Genomic DNA, 15,000 nt, shown 5'->3' with positions numbered 1-15,000 from the left:
AGGTTTATTTTGCATCAATTAAGGTGAAATAAGTGGTAACATTCTTTATTTGCATGAACGTGTCCTTTGCAATATTGCAAGTTTCAGTTTATTAAGTCTGAACAAAACTCGTTTGTCTGTAGACATTATTGATCCACATTATTGATCCACAAAGTGAAAATGCAGGTTTGTAAGGTAACAGTTTGCGACGTTGGACAGAAATGACTATATAGTCATATGATAAAATGAAACTCATTACTAACAGTATCCATGCAATAATTTTTGTTAAAGAATACGGTGGAATAGGAATTCCGGTTATCCGCCCTGATTCAACAAGTAAATAGTGATTATTACATTTAAGTTCGAATAATTAAGTCATGTTTGTAGTGGGCAATCGATCGATTTGCTTTTCTCTTTTAAATTCTTATTTGTAAAACTTACAGAACATACATTAATTCCATCCATAATTATCGAAATCATCCTTCAAAGTAGTAATGACATTACGACATAAATAGTCTTCACTATTTTTCAATCGATTGACAGATGCTATTCATTTCGGTGAAATCAAATACAGATATACAGACATACAGACACATGGATGCAGACGTACGGTTTTCTGCGTTTGTCTATTAATTTTTTAAAAATCATTTTCGTTTAACAACAGTGATTTATCTATCTGTCTACACATCAAACAACGAATATCTCTTTATCTGCACGTCTTTCTGATTATATCTATCTATATATCTGTCTGTCCATTTATCAATCTGTCTGTCTGTCTGTCTCTCTATCTGTCTGTCTGTCCATTTATCTATCTGTCTGTCTGTCTATCCGTCTATCTGTCTGTCAATTTATCTGTCTATCCGTCTATATGTCTGTCCATCTGTCTGTCTGTCTGTCTATCTGTCTGTCCATTTATCAATCTGTCTCTCTGTCTGTCTGTCTATCCGTCTATCTGTCTGTCCATTTATCTATCTGTCTATCCATTTATCTGTCTGTCTGTCTGTCTATCCGTCTATCTGTCTCTCTGTCCGTATATCTATCTATCTATCTATCTATCTATCTATCTACCTGTCCATTTATCAATCTGTCTGTCTGTCTATCTGTCTGTCCACTTATTTATCTATTTGTCTGTGTGCCTGTCTCTCTATCCGTCTGTCTGTCCATTTATCAATCTGTCTGTCTGTCTGTCTATCCGTCTATATGTCTGTCCACTTATCTGTCTGTCTGTCTATCTCTCTATCCGTCTATCTGTCTGTCCATTTATCTGTCTGTCTGTCTATCTGTCTATCTATCTGTCCATTTATCTATCTGTCTGTCTGTCTCTCTATCCGTCTATTTTCATCTATTTTTCATACATAGCATCGGGTTCACTGATTGCTCTCAAGAAGGAAGATTGTTCGGAGGAATAGAAGGTAGATGCTGGAATCCCACCTCACCTATAGTGTGGTGCGTGGTGGTGGTGGTTGTGTGTGTGTGTGCGCGCGCGCGCGTGTGTGTGTGACGTGTGGTGTGGAGTGGTGTGGCGCGCGCGCGTGATTATTTTCAGGGAGGTGGGGGGGCTTCAATCAAAATTTTCAGCCACAATCGTTCACTCATTCCCTGATACGTTTGCCCTGCCAGCAGCAGTGAACAAGTCCCCACAATACTGGTGATGTCAGTGAACTAGTCCCCACAATACTGGTGATGTCAGTGAACTAGTCCCCACAATACTGGTGATGTCAGTGAACTAGTCCCCACAATACTGGTGATGTCAGTGAACAAGTCCCCACAATACTGGTGATGTCAGTGAACTAGTCCCCACAATACTGGTGATGTCAGTGAACAAGTCCCCACAATACTGGTGATGTCAGTGAACTAGTCCCCACAATACTGGTGATGTCAGTGAACTAGTCCCCACAATACTGGTGATGTCAGTGAACTAGTCCCCACAATACTGGTGATGTCAGTGAACAAGTCCCCACAATACTGGTGATGTCAGTGAACTAGTCCCCACAATACTGGTGATGTCAGTGAACAAGTCCCCACAATACTGGTGATGTCAGTGAACAAGTCCCCACAATACTGGTGATGTCAGTCAACAAGTCCCCACAATACTGGTGATGTCAGTGAACTAGTCCCCACAATACTGGTGATGTCAGTGAACTAGTCCCCACAATACTGGTGATGTCAGTGAACAAGTCCCCACAATACTGGTGATGTCAGTGAACAAGTCCCCACAATACTGGTGATGTCAGTGAACTAGTCCCCACAATACTGGTGATATCAGTGAACTAGTCCCCACAATACTGGTGATGTCAGTGAACAAGTCCCCACAGTACTGGTGATGTCAGTGAACAAGTCCCCACAATACTGGTGATGTCAGTGAACTAGTCCCCACAATACTGGTGATGTCAGTGAACTAGTCCCCACAATACTGGTGATGTCAGTGAACTAGTCCCCACAATCCTGGTGATGTCAGTGAACAAGTCCCCACAATACTGGTGATGTCAGTGAACTAGTCCCCACAATACTGGTGATGTCAGTGAACTAGTCCCCACAATACTGGTGATGTCAGTGAACTAGTCCCCACAATATTGGTGATGCCAGCAACCACAAAGTCTAAACATCAATACCATTGTCTCAGCCTTCCCAAATACACAGTTAACACCAAGCACAAGAAGTCAAGACACACTCTGCTGCAAACAGATATCTATCTAAGGACATGAAAATCGAAGACAAAAATAAAGGAACTGTGTTGAATCAATTTAAAGAACAGGTCTTGTTGCAATAGCAAAATCTAATTCAATTAAGTAGATTTATACACTTTCTAATTAAAAGAAAAATCTGAAGACACAGCATTCAAAGAAGAATGCTCATATTGAACACAAAAATATCCCGAATATTTGGCACTGCAGAAAACAACAGTTTGAAACACAATTTAATGAAGGAATCTGGACTGATGCCAATCTTCGACATTTTTTCATGCAGAATATTTCTGGATCCTGAGTCAATATCTCAATTGTTTAGTGATGCCAAACTCGCCACAAACTTAATACGTGACAGCGGGACTGCCACTGTTTTTTTGTTTGTTTTTTTTCATCAGCGTGATCTTCAGAAAAGAAATTTCATCCAATCTAAATCGATTAAAAGATAAAACTTAAACAAACAAAACAAAGAACCTTTCATGCACAATTTTTTATCTGTGTGTTTTCGTCATGATGAACAATATACCCATGTGAGACTTTGTCATTTTCTGAATGGACATGAAATCAGAACATGTCACGTTCGTTACACTTCTCAGAGCAGGGTGAGGGGGGTGGGGGTGAGGGTGAGAGTCAAAGAGCCAGAGACAGGGAGGCACAGGCACTGTGACAGAGTGTTGCGAATGTCTGTGACCAGCGAGGAGGAACGAGAAAACATGTTTTTACATTCATAACAGGTATTCTAAATGTACAAATAATATTTCTCGTTCCTCCTCTGGCCACAGGCATTCGTAACTCACTCTGTCACATTCCCCCTTCCCGGGCTGAAAAAAGAAACGAAGTATTCTTTTTTTTTCAGAAGATACAGTATGTGTTTTAACATAATATGCCAAAACTCACAGCAAAATAATTAAATACTCAATGAGGACTTTTCAGGGCATCGACTGATCCGCCACTGAACGAGAAAGCCGTTCTGTTGGCACTGGTGGTGTCCTGTTACAGGAGTATGATGGTACTCTGCACCCTGTTTCTTTCGTCAGCAGGAAACTCTTGGATCGGGAAACCCGATACAGTACCATTGAGCGAGAGTGTCTCGCAGTTGTGTGGACGTTGTCAAAGCTGTCTCGCTATCTCCTTGGTCGGCCATTCCATTTACAGGTCCATCATGCTCCACTTCACTACAGACACTCGGACATAGCAAGAGACAGGTAGAGAGGGAAGAAAGAGAGGAAAAAAAACAAGCACAAAAACAGAGAGAGAGAGAGAGAGAGAGAGAGAGAGAGAGAGAGAGAGAGAGAGACAGACAGACAGACAGACAGACAGACAGATACAGAGAGAGAGAGAGAGAGAGAGAGAGAGAGAGACAGATACAGACTGAGACAGAGACAGAGAAACAAAGAGATACATCGACCTAATCACAGTTTATTTAGAACTGTAACGCTCAGATAACCCATACGCTCTCGAATCTCACGGTAATAAAAACCACCACCACCACCACTAAAAACAACAACAACGACGACAACAACACTAACAACTTCTCTTCCTCTTTCACACGCACCCCCCTCCCCCTCCCCCACAACAACTCCCCAACCCGCCCATTCAGCATCTGGAAAGTCCCGATCAGAGTCAGCCCTATCATCACCACTACGATGACCACTATCACCACCACTACCATCACCACTATCACCACTACCATCACCACTACCATGACCACTATGACCACCACTACCATCACCACTATCACCACTACCATCACTACTACCATCACCATATCACCACCACTACCATCACCAATATCACCACCAATATCACTACCACTACCATCACCACCACCATCACCACTACCATCACCACTACCACCACCACTACCATCACTACTACCATCACCACTATCACCACTACCATCACCACTACCACAAAACAACAACACTCCTACCATTCCTACGTTTTCCCACCACACCCACTCACCATGTCACCACCAACAACTCACCATGTCACCACCAACAACTCACCACGTCACCACCAACAACTCACCATGTCACCACCAACAACTCACCATGTCACCCACCAACAACTCACCACGTCACCCACCAACAACTCACCATGTCACCACGAACAACTCACCATGTCACCACCAACAACTCACCACGTCACCCACCAACAACTCACCACGTCACGTCACCCACCAACAACTCACCATGTCACCACCAACAACTCACCACGTCACCACCAACAACTCACCACGTCACGTCACCCACCAACAACTCACCATGTCACCACCAACAACTCACCACGTCACCCACCAACAACTCACCACGTCACGTCACCCACCAACAACTCACCATGTCACCCACCAACAACTCACCACGTCACCACGAACAACTCACCACGTCACCACCAACAACTCACCACGTCACCCACCAACAACTCACCATGTCACCACCAACAACTCACCATGTCACCACCAACAACTCACCATGTCACCACCAACAACTCACCATGTCACCACGAACAACTCACCACGTCACCCACCAACAACTCACCATGTCACCACCAACAACTCACCACGTCACCACCAACAACTCACCACGTCACCACCAACAACTCACCACGTCACCCACCAACAACTCACCATGTCACCACCAACAACTCACCATGTCACCACCAACAACTCACCACGTCACCCACCAACAACTCACCACGTCACCCACCAACAACTCACCATATCACCCACCAACAACTCAACGTCACGTCACCCACCAACAACTCACCACGTCACCCACCAACAACTCACCACGTCACGTCACCCACCAACAACTCACCACGTCACGTCACCCACCAACAACTCACCACGTCACCCACGCACAACCCCTCCCACTTCCCTTCCACACCAGCACCCACTGACCATGTCAAAAATCTGGGTCAGGGTCAGCCCCATCCGGATGACCACCGGGGTGGACGCGTTGCGGACGGGCCGCACGGACTTCTCGTAGCCCCGCATCACGTAGTTCAGCAGCCGCTGCTCGTCAGGCAGGTGCGCACTCACATCCGACGCCCGCACCGCCTTCTGGAACGACCTGGGTTGCTGCTTCTGCTGGGGCTGTGGTTGTGGCTGGGGTTGTGGCTGGGGCTGGGGCTGGGGGTGGTGGGGCTCTACCACGGTAGCAGGAGCAGGAGGGGGGCGGGTCGGGGGGTGGGCGGGGTAGGTGAAGGAGGCGTCCTTGTTGTGAGCCATGGGCACCACATCCACCACCTGTATCACCTTCCCCGTCTCAGCCAGCGCTGGAAACAGACAGAGGGAGACACACATACACACACATCAATGATGAAGGAGGAGGAGGAAGACGATGATGATGATGTTTCATATTTAGATGATGATGCTGACGATGCTGCTGCTATGGACGTTGCTCACGTCATGCAATGAATTGGTAGTTGTAGTAACGGTAGAAGCAGTAGTAGTGGTGGAAGTTGTCGTCGTCGTAGAAGTAGTGGTAGTAGAGAGAAACAGAGGTTACTCAAGTCATGCCATGTAATGGAGGTGGTAGTAGTAGTAGCAGTAGTGGTAGTAGTAGTAGTAGTAGTAGTAGTAGCAACAGCAGCAGTAGTATTTGTATTTATATTTCTTTTTATCACAACAGATCTCTCTGTGTGAAATTCGGGCTGCTCTCCCCAGGGAGAGCGCGTCGCTACACTACAGCGCCACCCATTTTTCTGTATTTTTTCCTGCGTTCAGTTTTTTTTCCTATCGAAGTTGATTTTTCTACAGATTGTTGCCAGGAACAACCCTTTTGTTGCCGTGGGTTCTTTTACGTGCGCTAAGTGCATGCTGCACACGGGACCTCGGTTTATTGTCTCATCCGAATGACTAGCGTCCAGACCACCACTCAAGGTCTAGTGGAGGGGGAGAAAATATCGGCGGCTGAGCCGTGATTCGAACCAGCGCGCTCAGATTAACTCGCTTCCAAGGCGGACGTGTTACCTCTAGGCCATCACTCCACTAGTATTAGTAGAGGTTACACACGTCATGCAATATATTGGTAGCAGTGGTGGCAGTGTTAGTTGACATTGCTCACGTCATCTAACGAACTGGTAGTTTTAATTTCGATTGGGGAAGAGGTGTAATTGTATGCGTGTCACTGAAGCCTGACAGAATGTCACAGTACAATACAATACAATACAACTTTATTCATCCATCAGGAAATTGATTTGTGCATCCACAGGCTCGTCACTCACCCTTCACAATATCTCAGCCAACAGCCAAGTCCAGCACACTCGCAACACGACAAATGTTCGACAAAAGATAAAAAAAAAAGCAATGCATAAAGCTGAATACACACAAGCAAGTAACACAACACAGCAGGCACATTTCCAATGCACACGCACGCACGCACGCGCGCGCGCGCGCGCACACACACACACACACACACACACACCACCACCACCACCACCACCACTACCGCGAACATCAACAAAACCAAAACCAAAAAAGAAACTTTGCACAGAACAGACTAAAGCAAACCCCCAAACGACCAACCACTCTAAGCAAAACAACTGGCCTCACCCCATCCACTAACATCTGGCCTCACCTCATCCACTGACACAACTGGCCTCACCCCATCCACTGACACAACTGGCCTCACCCCATCCACTAACATCTGGCCTCACCTCATCCACTGACTCAACTGGCTTCACCCCATCCACTGACACAACTGGCCTCACCTCATCCATTAACATCTGGCCTCATCTCATCCACTGAAACAACTGGCCTCACCTCATCCACTAACAACTGGCCTCACCTCATCCACTAACATCTGGCCTCACCTCATCCACTAACAACTGGCCTCACCTCATCCACTAACATCTGGCCTCACCCATCCACTAACAACTGGCCTCACCTCATCCACTAACAACTGGCCTCACCCATCCACTAACATCTGGCCTCACCTCATCCACTAACATCTGGCCTCACCCCATCCATTAACAACTGGCCTCACCTCATCCACTAACAACTGGCCTCACCCATCCACTAACAACTGGCCTCACCTCATCCACTAACAACTGGCCTCACCCCATCCACTAACAACTGGCCTCACCTCATCCACTGACACAACTGGCCTCACCCCACCCACTAACATCTGGCCTCACCTCATCCACTGACTCAACTGGCCTCACCCCATCCACTGACAAACAAAGAAATAAAAACTGAACAACAAAGAAGCAAACGATCCTTTACTATCCCTCCTAAAACAACAATAACAACCCCCCCCCCCCAAAAAAAAAAGCAACAACAAAAAACACACACCCAAAACCAAAAAAAAGCAACAACAAAATACAAAGGAAGAAAAAACGACACAAGAAGACACGGAGAAGGAAGAGAAAGTTCCAATCCAATGTCAGGGCAATAAAGGTAACCACATCCCCAGGAACAAAACTGGCAAGTGGAAAAAAAAGACCTCCCTTTTAATTTAATGTACAGAAGAAAAGGGGGGCGGGAGGGAGGGGGGGGGGGGGGAGGGGGAGGGCAGAGAGAGAAAAAAAGGAAACAGGCTGCACCGCGCTCTTTCCCACGGCCCAAACAACGGGAAAAAAGAAGAAGAAGAAGAAGAAAAAAAAGGACGTAATCATCGTGTATCTGTATCAGTCACTTGGCAATTTTTTAGGCCAAGAGAGAGAGAGAGAGAGAGAAAGTTAGACAGAGAGAGAGAGCTAGAGAGAGCGGATGTGGAAGAGGAGGAGAAAGAGAAATAAATTAAGAAGGAAAGAAAGAAAGAGAGTTAGAGACAGAGAGATAGCGGATGTGGAAGAGGAGGAGAAAGAGAAATAAATAAAGACAGAGAAAGGGAGTTATAGAGAAAGATAGAGAGAGTTAGATCTAGAGAGAGAGATCTAGAAAGAGAGATCTAGAGAGAAGGAGAGGGGGGGGGGGAGAGAGAGAGTTATAGAGAGACAGGAAGTTAGAGAGAAAGAGTTAGATCTAGAGAGAGAGAGAGGGGAATTGGAATTAGAGAGGGTTAGAGAGAGAGAGGAAGTTAGAGAGAGAGATGAAGTTAGAGACTTAGAGAGCGGATGAGAGAGAGAGAGAGAGAGAGACAGAGACAGAGAGAGAGACATTGAGAGGTGGAGGGGGGAGCAGTCAAGCCGCTCTTCCTGTTTTAAGGGTTAGCCAATTCCTGTATGTATGTATGTATGTAAGTATGTATGTATGTATGTATCTCTCTCTCTCTCTCTCTCTCTCTCTCTCTATATATATATATATATACATATAAACAGGCTCCACTCCATATCTGTCCTCATGTTGAGTCCCACAGCAACAAGCGGCAAAACGCACGTCCCTCCCGCTTCACTGATTGATTCAAAAAGTGTATGTGTCTGAGGGTTCCTCCCCTTCACACCCACTTCTTTCCCCTGTGTGGGGAGGGCGTGCATGTACTTCACACACACACACACACACACACACACACACACACAGAGTCATTCACAGTCACACACACACACACACACAGACACACACACACACACACACACGCACGCACACGCACACACACATACACACACACAGTCATTCACAGTCGCATACAAACATACACACACACACACACACACACACACACACACACACACACACACACACACACACACACAGAGTCATTCACAGTCACACACACACACACACACACACACACAACGCTGCCACACACACACACACACACACACACACACACGCTGCCACACACACACACACACACACACACACACACAACGCTGCCACACACACACACACACACACACAAATACATGCACTCAAAAAAGACAGACAAAACCAATGACAATAAAAAAAATGAAACAATCACAAACGAATGAGAAATACCAAAAGAAAAGAAAAGTACTATCTTCCAACGGCAAAACAAAACAGAAATCTTTCCAAAAAACGAGGGAAAGACAGCACCTTCCCACGAAAGGTTATTGCAATCCTTCCCCTTCGGCAGTTCCAGAAACGACTGGGGAGGTCGTTGTCAATCTCTTCTCGGAAGGTGACTATGAAGTGTTGAAGGTGCCAGTAAGTTTTCTGTTTTTTTCTTTTTGTGAATGGTATTTAGCTCCTCCTCTTCCTTTTCTTGTAAGGTGGAGGTAGGGATGGGGTGGGGGGGGGGGTGAGGGGGAGGAGAAGGGGGAATGGGGGGAGGGGCGGGGGAGGGGGAAGACCCCGCGAGACATGCGACAACATCGATTTTTACCAGAAAACTCGCCTGTCACTTTTTTTTTTTCTCTTCACACCCCGTTCTTCTTCTTCTTCTTCTTCTGTTTCCCCCTTCTTATTCATCTTCTCCTCATCCTCCTGCTTCTTCTTCCTCTTCTTTTTCTTCTTCTTCTCTTTCCCCCTTCTTATTCATCTTCTTCTGCTCTTCCTCCTCCTGCTTCTTCTTCTTTTTCTTCTTCTTCTCCTCCTCCTCCATCACTAACACGATTGCCTCATCTTTCTTCTTTGACTCTTACTCCTTATTCATCATCTCCTCCTCCTCTTCTTCCTCTTCTTCTTCTTCTCCCTCTTCTTCTTCTTCTTCTTCTCCTCCTTCTCCTCCTCCATCACCAACACAGTTTCCTCATCTATCTTTCTCCTTATTCTCTGCTGCCCTCTTCCTCGTCCGTTTCCTTTTCTCCTTCCTCTCCGAGTAGGCCTCGTTCTCTTCATCTTCATCATCATCATCATCATCATCAACTCCTCACCCTCCTGTTCTTTCTTTCTTTCTTCTCCGTCTGCACCACTTTCCCTCCGTATTCTCTTCATCCCCACCCACTTCGCCCTCCTCTTTCTTCTTCTCCTCCACCACCCTCCTCCACCACCACCCTCCTCCTCCACCACCCTCCTCCACCACCCTCCTCCTCCACCACCACCCTCCTCCACCACCCTCCTCCACCCTCCTCCAGTCTTCCCCCTTTCTTTGTTTTTCCCTTCTCCCTCTTCCTCTTCTCCCCTAGTCTTTGTTCTCCCTCTTCTCCCCTAGTCTTTGTTCTCCCTCTTCCTCTTCTCCCCTAGTCTTTGTTCTCCCTCTTCCTCTTCTCCCCTAGTCTTTGTTCTCCCTCTTCCGCTTCTCCCCTAGTCTTTGTTCTCCCTCTCCCTCTTCTCCCCTAGTCTTTGTTCTCCCTCTCCCCCTTCTCCCCTAGTCTTTCTTCTCCCTCTTCTCCCCTAGTCTTTGTTCTCCCTCTCCCTCTTCTCCCCTAGTCTTTGTTCTCCCTCTTCTCCCCTAGTCTTTGTTCTCCCTCTCCTTCTCCCCTAGTCTTTGTTCTCCCTCTCCCTCTTCCCCCTAGTCTTTGTTCTCCCTCTTCTCCCCTAGTCTTTGTTCTCCCTCTTCCTCTTCTCCCCTAGTATTTGTTCTCCCTCCTCTCCCCTAGTCTTTGTTCTCTCTCTTCTCCCCTAGTCTTTGTTCTCCCTCTTCCTCTTCTCCCCTAGTCTTTGTTCTCCCTCTTCCTCTTCTCCCCTAGTCTTTGTTCTCCCTCTTCCCCTTCTCCCCTAGTCTTTGTTCTCCCTCTCCCTCTTCTCCCCTAGTCTTTGTTCTCCCTCTCCCTCTTCTCCCCTAGTCTTTGTTCTCCCTCTTCTCCCCTAGTCTTTGTTCTCCCTCTTCCTCTTCTCCCCTAGTCTTTGTTCTCCCTCTTCCCCTTCTCCCCTAGTCTTTGTTCTCCCTCTTCTCCCCTAGTCTTTGTTCTCCCTCTCCCTCTTCTCCCCTAGTCTTTGTTCTCCCTCTTCCCCTTCTCCCCTAGTCTTTGTTCTCCCTCTTCCTCTTCTCCCCTAGTCTTTGTTCTCCATCTCCCTCTTCTCCCCTAGTCTTTGTTCTCCCTCTTCACTCCTCTCTTCTTTTCCCTCCCTTTCCTCTTGTCTTCTCTTCTCTCTTTCATGCTGCGGAAAAGCAGCTGTGACGAACGCCTTATTTCACTTTAAAGAACCTCCTCCTCCTCCTTATTCCTTCGTGGGCTGCAACTCCCACGTTCACTCGTATGTACACGAGTGGGAATTTACGTGTATGACCGTTTTTACCCCGCCATATATGCAGTCAATCGGGGGTGAAGAACCTCGAAGATGGCGGTCGGTCATTCCAGCTAACTCCTACTCCACCCCCCACCCCCACACACCATCCCCCATCATCTGTCTCCCACTCCGACCTCTTTGCAGCAACCGTGAACATCTTCTTCTTCTTCCCCCTCAGCTCTGTGAAGAGTCATCTGGACACTGCACAGAGGAACTGTTCACCAGGTTCCCCCAGGTCTGTGTGTCAAAGTCGGGCTCTCTGCACATGGTGGTCCTGTCCAATCTTCAGTGTTTCCAGTCCATCGTTGCTTTTTCTTCTTCCTGCACCCCCCCCGCCCCCCCCGTCTCCCTTCCTCAGCAGTTCCTTGGAGGACTGTTCCAGCAAGGCCACTGCATCTTGCTACGTGGTCACGAGCTTCTTCACGTGGAACAAAGATCCTCTGACAAAACGAAGAAGACAAGGAAAAGAGGAAGAAGAAACAACCAAAAGAAACAAACAAACAAAAACTTTCAGACATGACAACTTGTAAATAAGGCAAACAACAACAACAAAAAACAAAACAAAAAAACAAACAAAAAACAAAACAAAACAACCCCCCCCCCCCTCCGAAAACTTTAAAACAGGAGAACTTGTAAATAAGGCAAACAAACAAAAAACAAAAACCCACAAAAACTTAAAAACAGAACTTGATAACAGGGCAAACTGACATACAGACAGACAAACAAACAGACAAACACTGACGAACCGACAAGAATAAAGAAGAAAGAAGGAAGGAAAGAAAGAACAAAGAAGGAAAGAAGAAAGAAGGAAAGAAAGAAAGAAGAAGGAAGGAAAGAAAGAACAGAGAAGGAAAGAAAGAAAGAACAAAGAAGGAAGGAAAGAAAGAAAGAAGAAAGAAGGAAAGAAAGAACAGAGAAGGAAGGAAAGAAAGAACAGAGAAGGAAAGAAAGAAAGAAGAAAGAAGGAAGGAAAGAAAGAACAGAGAAGAAAGGAAAGAAAGAACAGAGAAGAAAGGAAAGAAAGAACAGAGAAGGAAAGAAAGAAAGCACAAAGAAGGAAAGAAAGAAAGAACAGAGAAGGAAAGAAAGAAAGAAAGAAGGAAGGAAAGAAAGAACAGAGAAGGAAGGAAAGAAAGAACAGAGAAGGAAGGAAGGAAAGAAAGAACAAAGAAGGAAGGAAAGAACAGAGAAGGAAAGAAAGAAAGAAGAAAGAAGGAAGGAAAGAAAGAAAGAACAGAGAAGGAAGGAAAGAACAGAGAAGGAAGGAAAGAAAGAACAGAGAAGGAAGGAAAGAACAGAGAAGGAAGGAAAGAACAGAGAAGGAAAGAAAGAACAAAGAAGGAAGGAAAGAAAGAAAGAAGAAAGAAGGAAGGAAAGAACAGAGAAGGAAAGAAAGAAAGAACAAAGAAGGAAGGAAAGAAAGAAAGAACAAAGAAGGAAGGAAAGAACAGAGAAGGAAAGAAAGAAAGAACAAAGAAGGAAAGAAAGAACAGAGAAGGAAGGAAAGAAAGAACAGAGAAGGAAGGAAAGAAAGAACAGAGAAGGAAGGAAAGAAAGAAAGAACAAAGAAGGAAAGAAAGAAAGAACAGAGAAGGAAGGAAAGAAAGAACAGAGAAGGAAAGAAAGAAAGAACAGAGAAGGAAAGAAAGAAAGAAAGAACAGAGAAGGAAGGAAAGAAAGAAAGAACAAAGAAGGAAAGAAAGAACAGAGAAGGAAGGAAAGAAAGAACAGAGAAGGAAGGAAAGAAAGAAGAAAGAAGGAAGGAAAGAAAGAAAGAACAAAGAAGGAAGGAAAGAACAGAGAAGGAAGGAAAGAAAGAAGAAGGAAGGAAGGAAAGAAAGAAGAAAGAAGGAAGGAAAGAAACAAAGAACAAAGAAGGAAGGAAAGAACAGAGAAGGAAGGAAAGAAAGAAAAAAGAAGGAAGGAAAGAAAAAAGAAAGAAGGAAGGAAAGAACAAAGAAGGAAGGAAGGAAAGAACAGAGAAGGAAGGAAAGAAAGAAGAAAGAAGGAAGGAAAGAAAGAAGAAAGAAGGAAGGAAAGAAAGAAAGAACAAAGAAGGAAGGAAAGAAAGAACAGAGAAGGAAGGAAAGAAAGAACAAAGAAGGAAGGAAAGAAAGAAAGAAGAAAGAAGGAAGGAAGGAAAGAACAGAGAAGGAAGGAAAGAAAGAAAAAAGAAGGAAGGAAAGAAAGAACAGAGAAGGAAAGAAAGAAGGAAAGAAATAAGAAAGAAGGAAGGAAAGAAAGAACAGAGAAGGAAAGAAAGAAGGAAAGAAAGAAAAAAGAAGGAAGGAAAGAAAGAACAGAGAAGGAAAGAAAGAAGGAAAGAAATAAGAAAGAAGGAAGGAAAGAAAGAAGAAAGAAGGAAAGAAAGAAAGAACAAAGAAGGAAGGAAAGAAAGAACAGAGAAGGAAGGAAAGAAAGAACAGAGAAGGAAGGAAAGAAGGAAAGAAATAAGAAAGAAGGAAGGAAAGAAAGAAACTACGAAGGAAGGAAAGAAAGAAAGAAAGAAAGAAGGAAAGCCGGGCTGTACAAAGTTGCTGTTTTTTCCCCTTGGCTTTTCGTATTTATACAGGGATCAATTCAATAAATAACATTTCAACATTCGTGAAGGAAGAGGGAAGGAGAGAGAGAGAGGGGTGGGGGTGGGGGGAAAAACAGAGAGAGAGAGAGATAGTGAGAGAGGGGAGAGAGAGAGAGAGAGGGAGAGAGAGAAATAGTGGGGGAACAGAGAGAGAGGGGGGAACAGACAGAAAGAGAGAGAGAGAAAGGGAGAGAGGGAGAGAGAGACAGAGAGAGAGAGAGAGAGAAAGGGAGAGAGAGAGGGGAGAGAGAGAGAGAGAGAGAGAGGGAAACAGACAGAAAGAGAGAGATAGAGAGAGGGGGGACAGAGAGAGGGAGAGAGAAAGAGAGACAGACAGACAGAGAGAGAGAGAGAGAGAGAGAATAAAACAGAGAGAAAGAAAGAGATAAGCAAAGAAACGGACTGCTATCTACTGAAGACACAAACAAACACACAACATAAGATGTAAGATGCACTGACATAAGAGTAAACAATAATATTGTTTTCACCGACACTCGGACATCAAAGACCATCACCTCTCCTTACACCCCCCTCTCCCCCCCCGTCCACCCCTCTCGCTGTGTATTGGAGCACAGATGGAGACGATAGAACTGATGATGATGATGGAGATGACGCCGATGCTGCTAAAGCTGCTGATGATTATGAGATGCAAGAACTTAATCAGTGTCATTGAAGCTTCTGCCTACCCCTCCTTTCGTTTCTGTTTCTCCATTTTCAAAGTCATTATTAGCCAACGA

The 15,000-nt window shown here is 45.3% G+C and overlaps 1 protein-coding gene across 1 annotated transcript in view; it reads right to left on the bottom strand.

Annotated features, from left to right (window-relative positions):
• LOC143281853 (uncharacterized) overlaps positions 1-15,000 on the bottom strand; it is a 274,512-nt gene that overhangs the window by 86,153 nt on the left and 173,359 nt on the right. The window contains exon 2 of the mRNA XM_076587098.1: positions 5,566-5,942. Within this exon, the coding sequence (XP_076443213.1) occupies positions 5,566-5,942 (377 nt within the window). The remainder of the gene's footprint in view (positions 1-5,565; positions 5,943-15,000) is intronic.

Source organism: Babylonia areolata, chromosome 5, assembly GCF_041734735.1.
Source record: "Babylonia areolata isolate BAREFJ2019XMU chromosome 5, ASM4173473v1, whole genome shotgun sequence".
Taxonomy (NCBI): domain Eukaryota; kingdom Metazoa; phylum Mollusca; class Gastropoda; order Neogastropoda; family Buccinidae; genus Babylonia; species Babylonia areolata.
The sequence above is the reverse complement of the archived record's forward strand: the minus strand, read 5'-3'. Positions and strand labels throughout refer to the sequence as shown.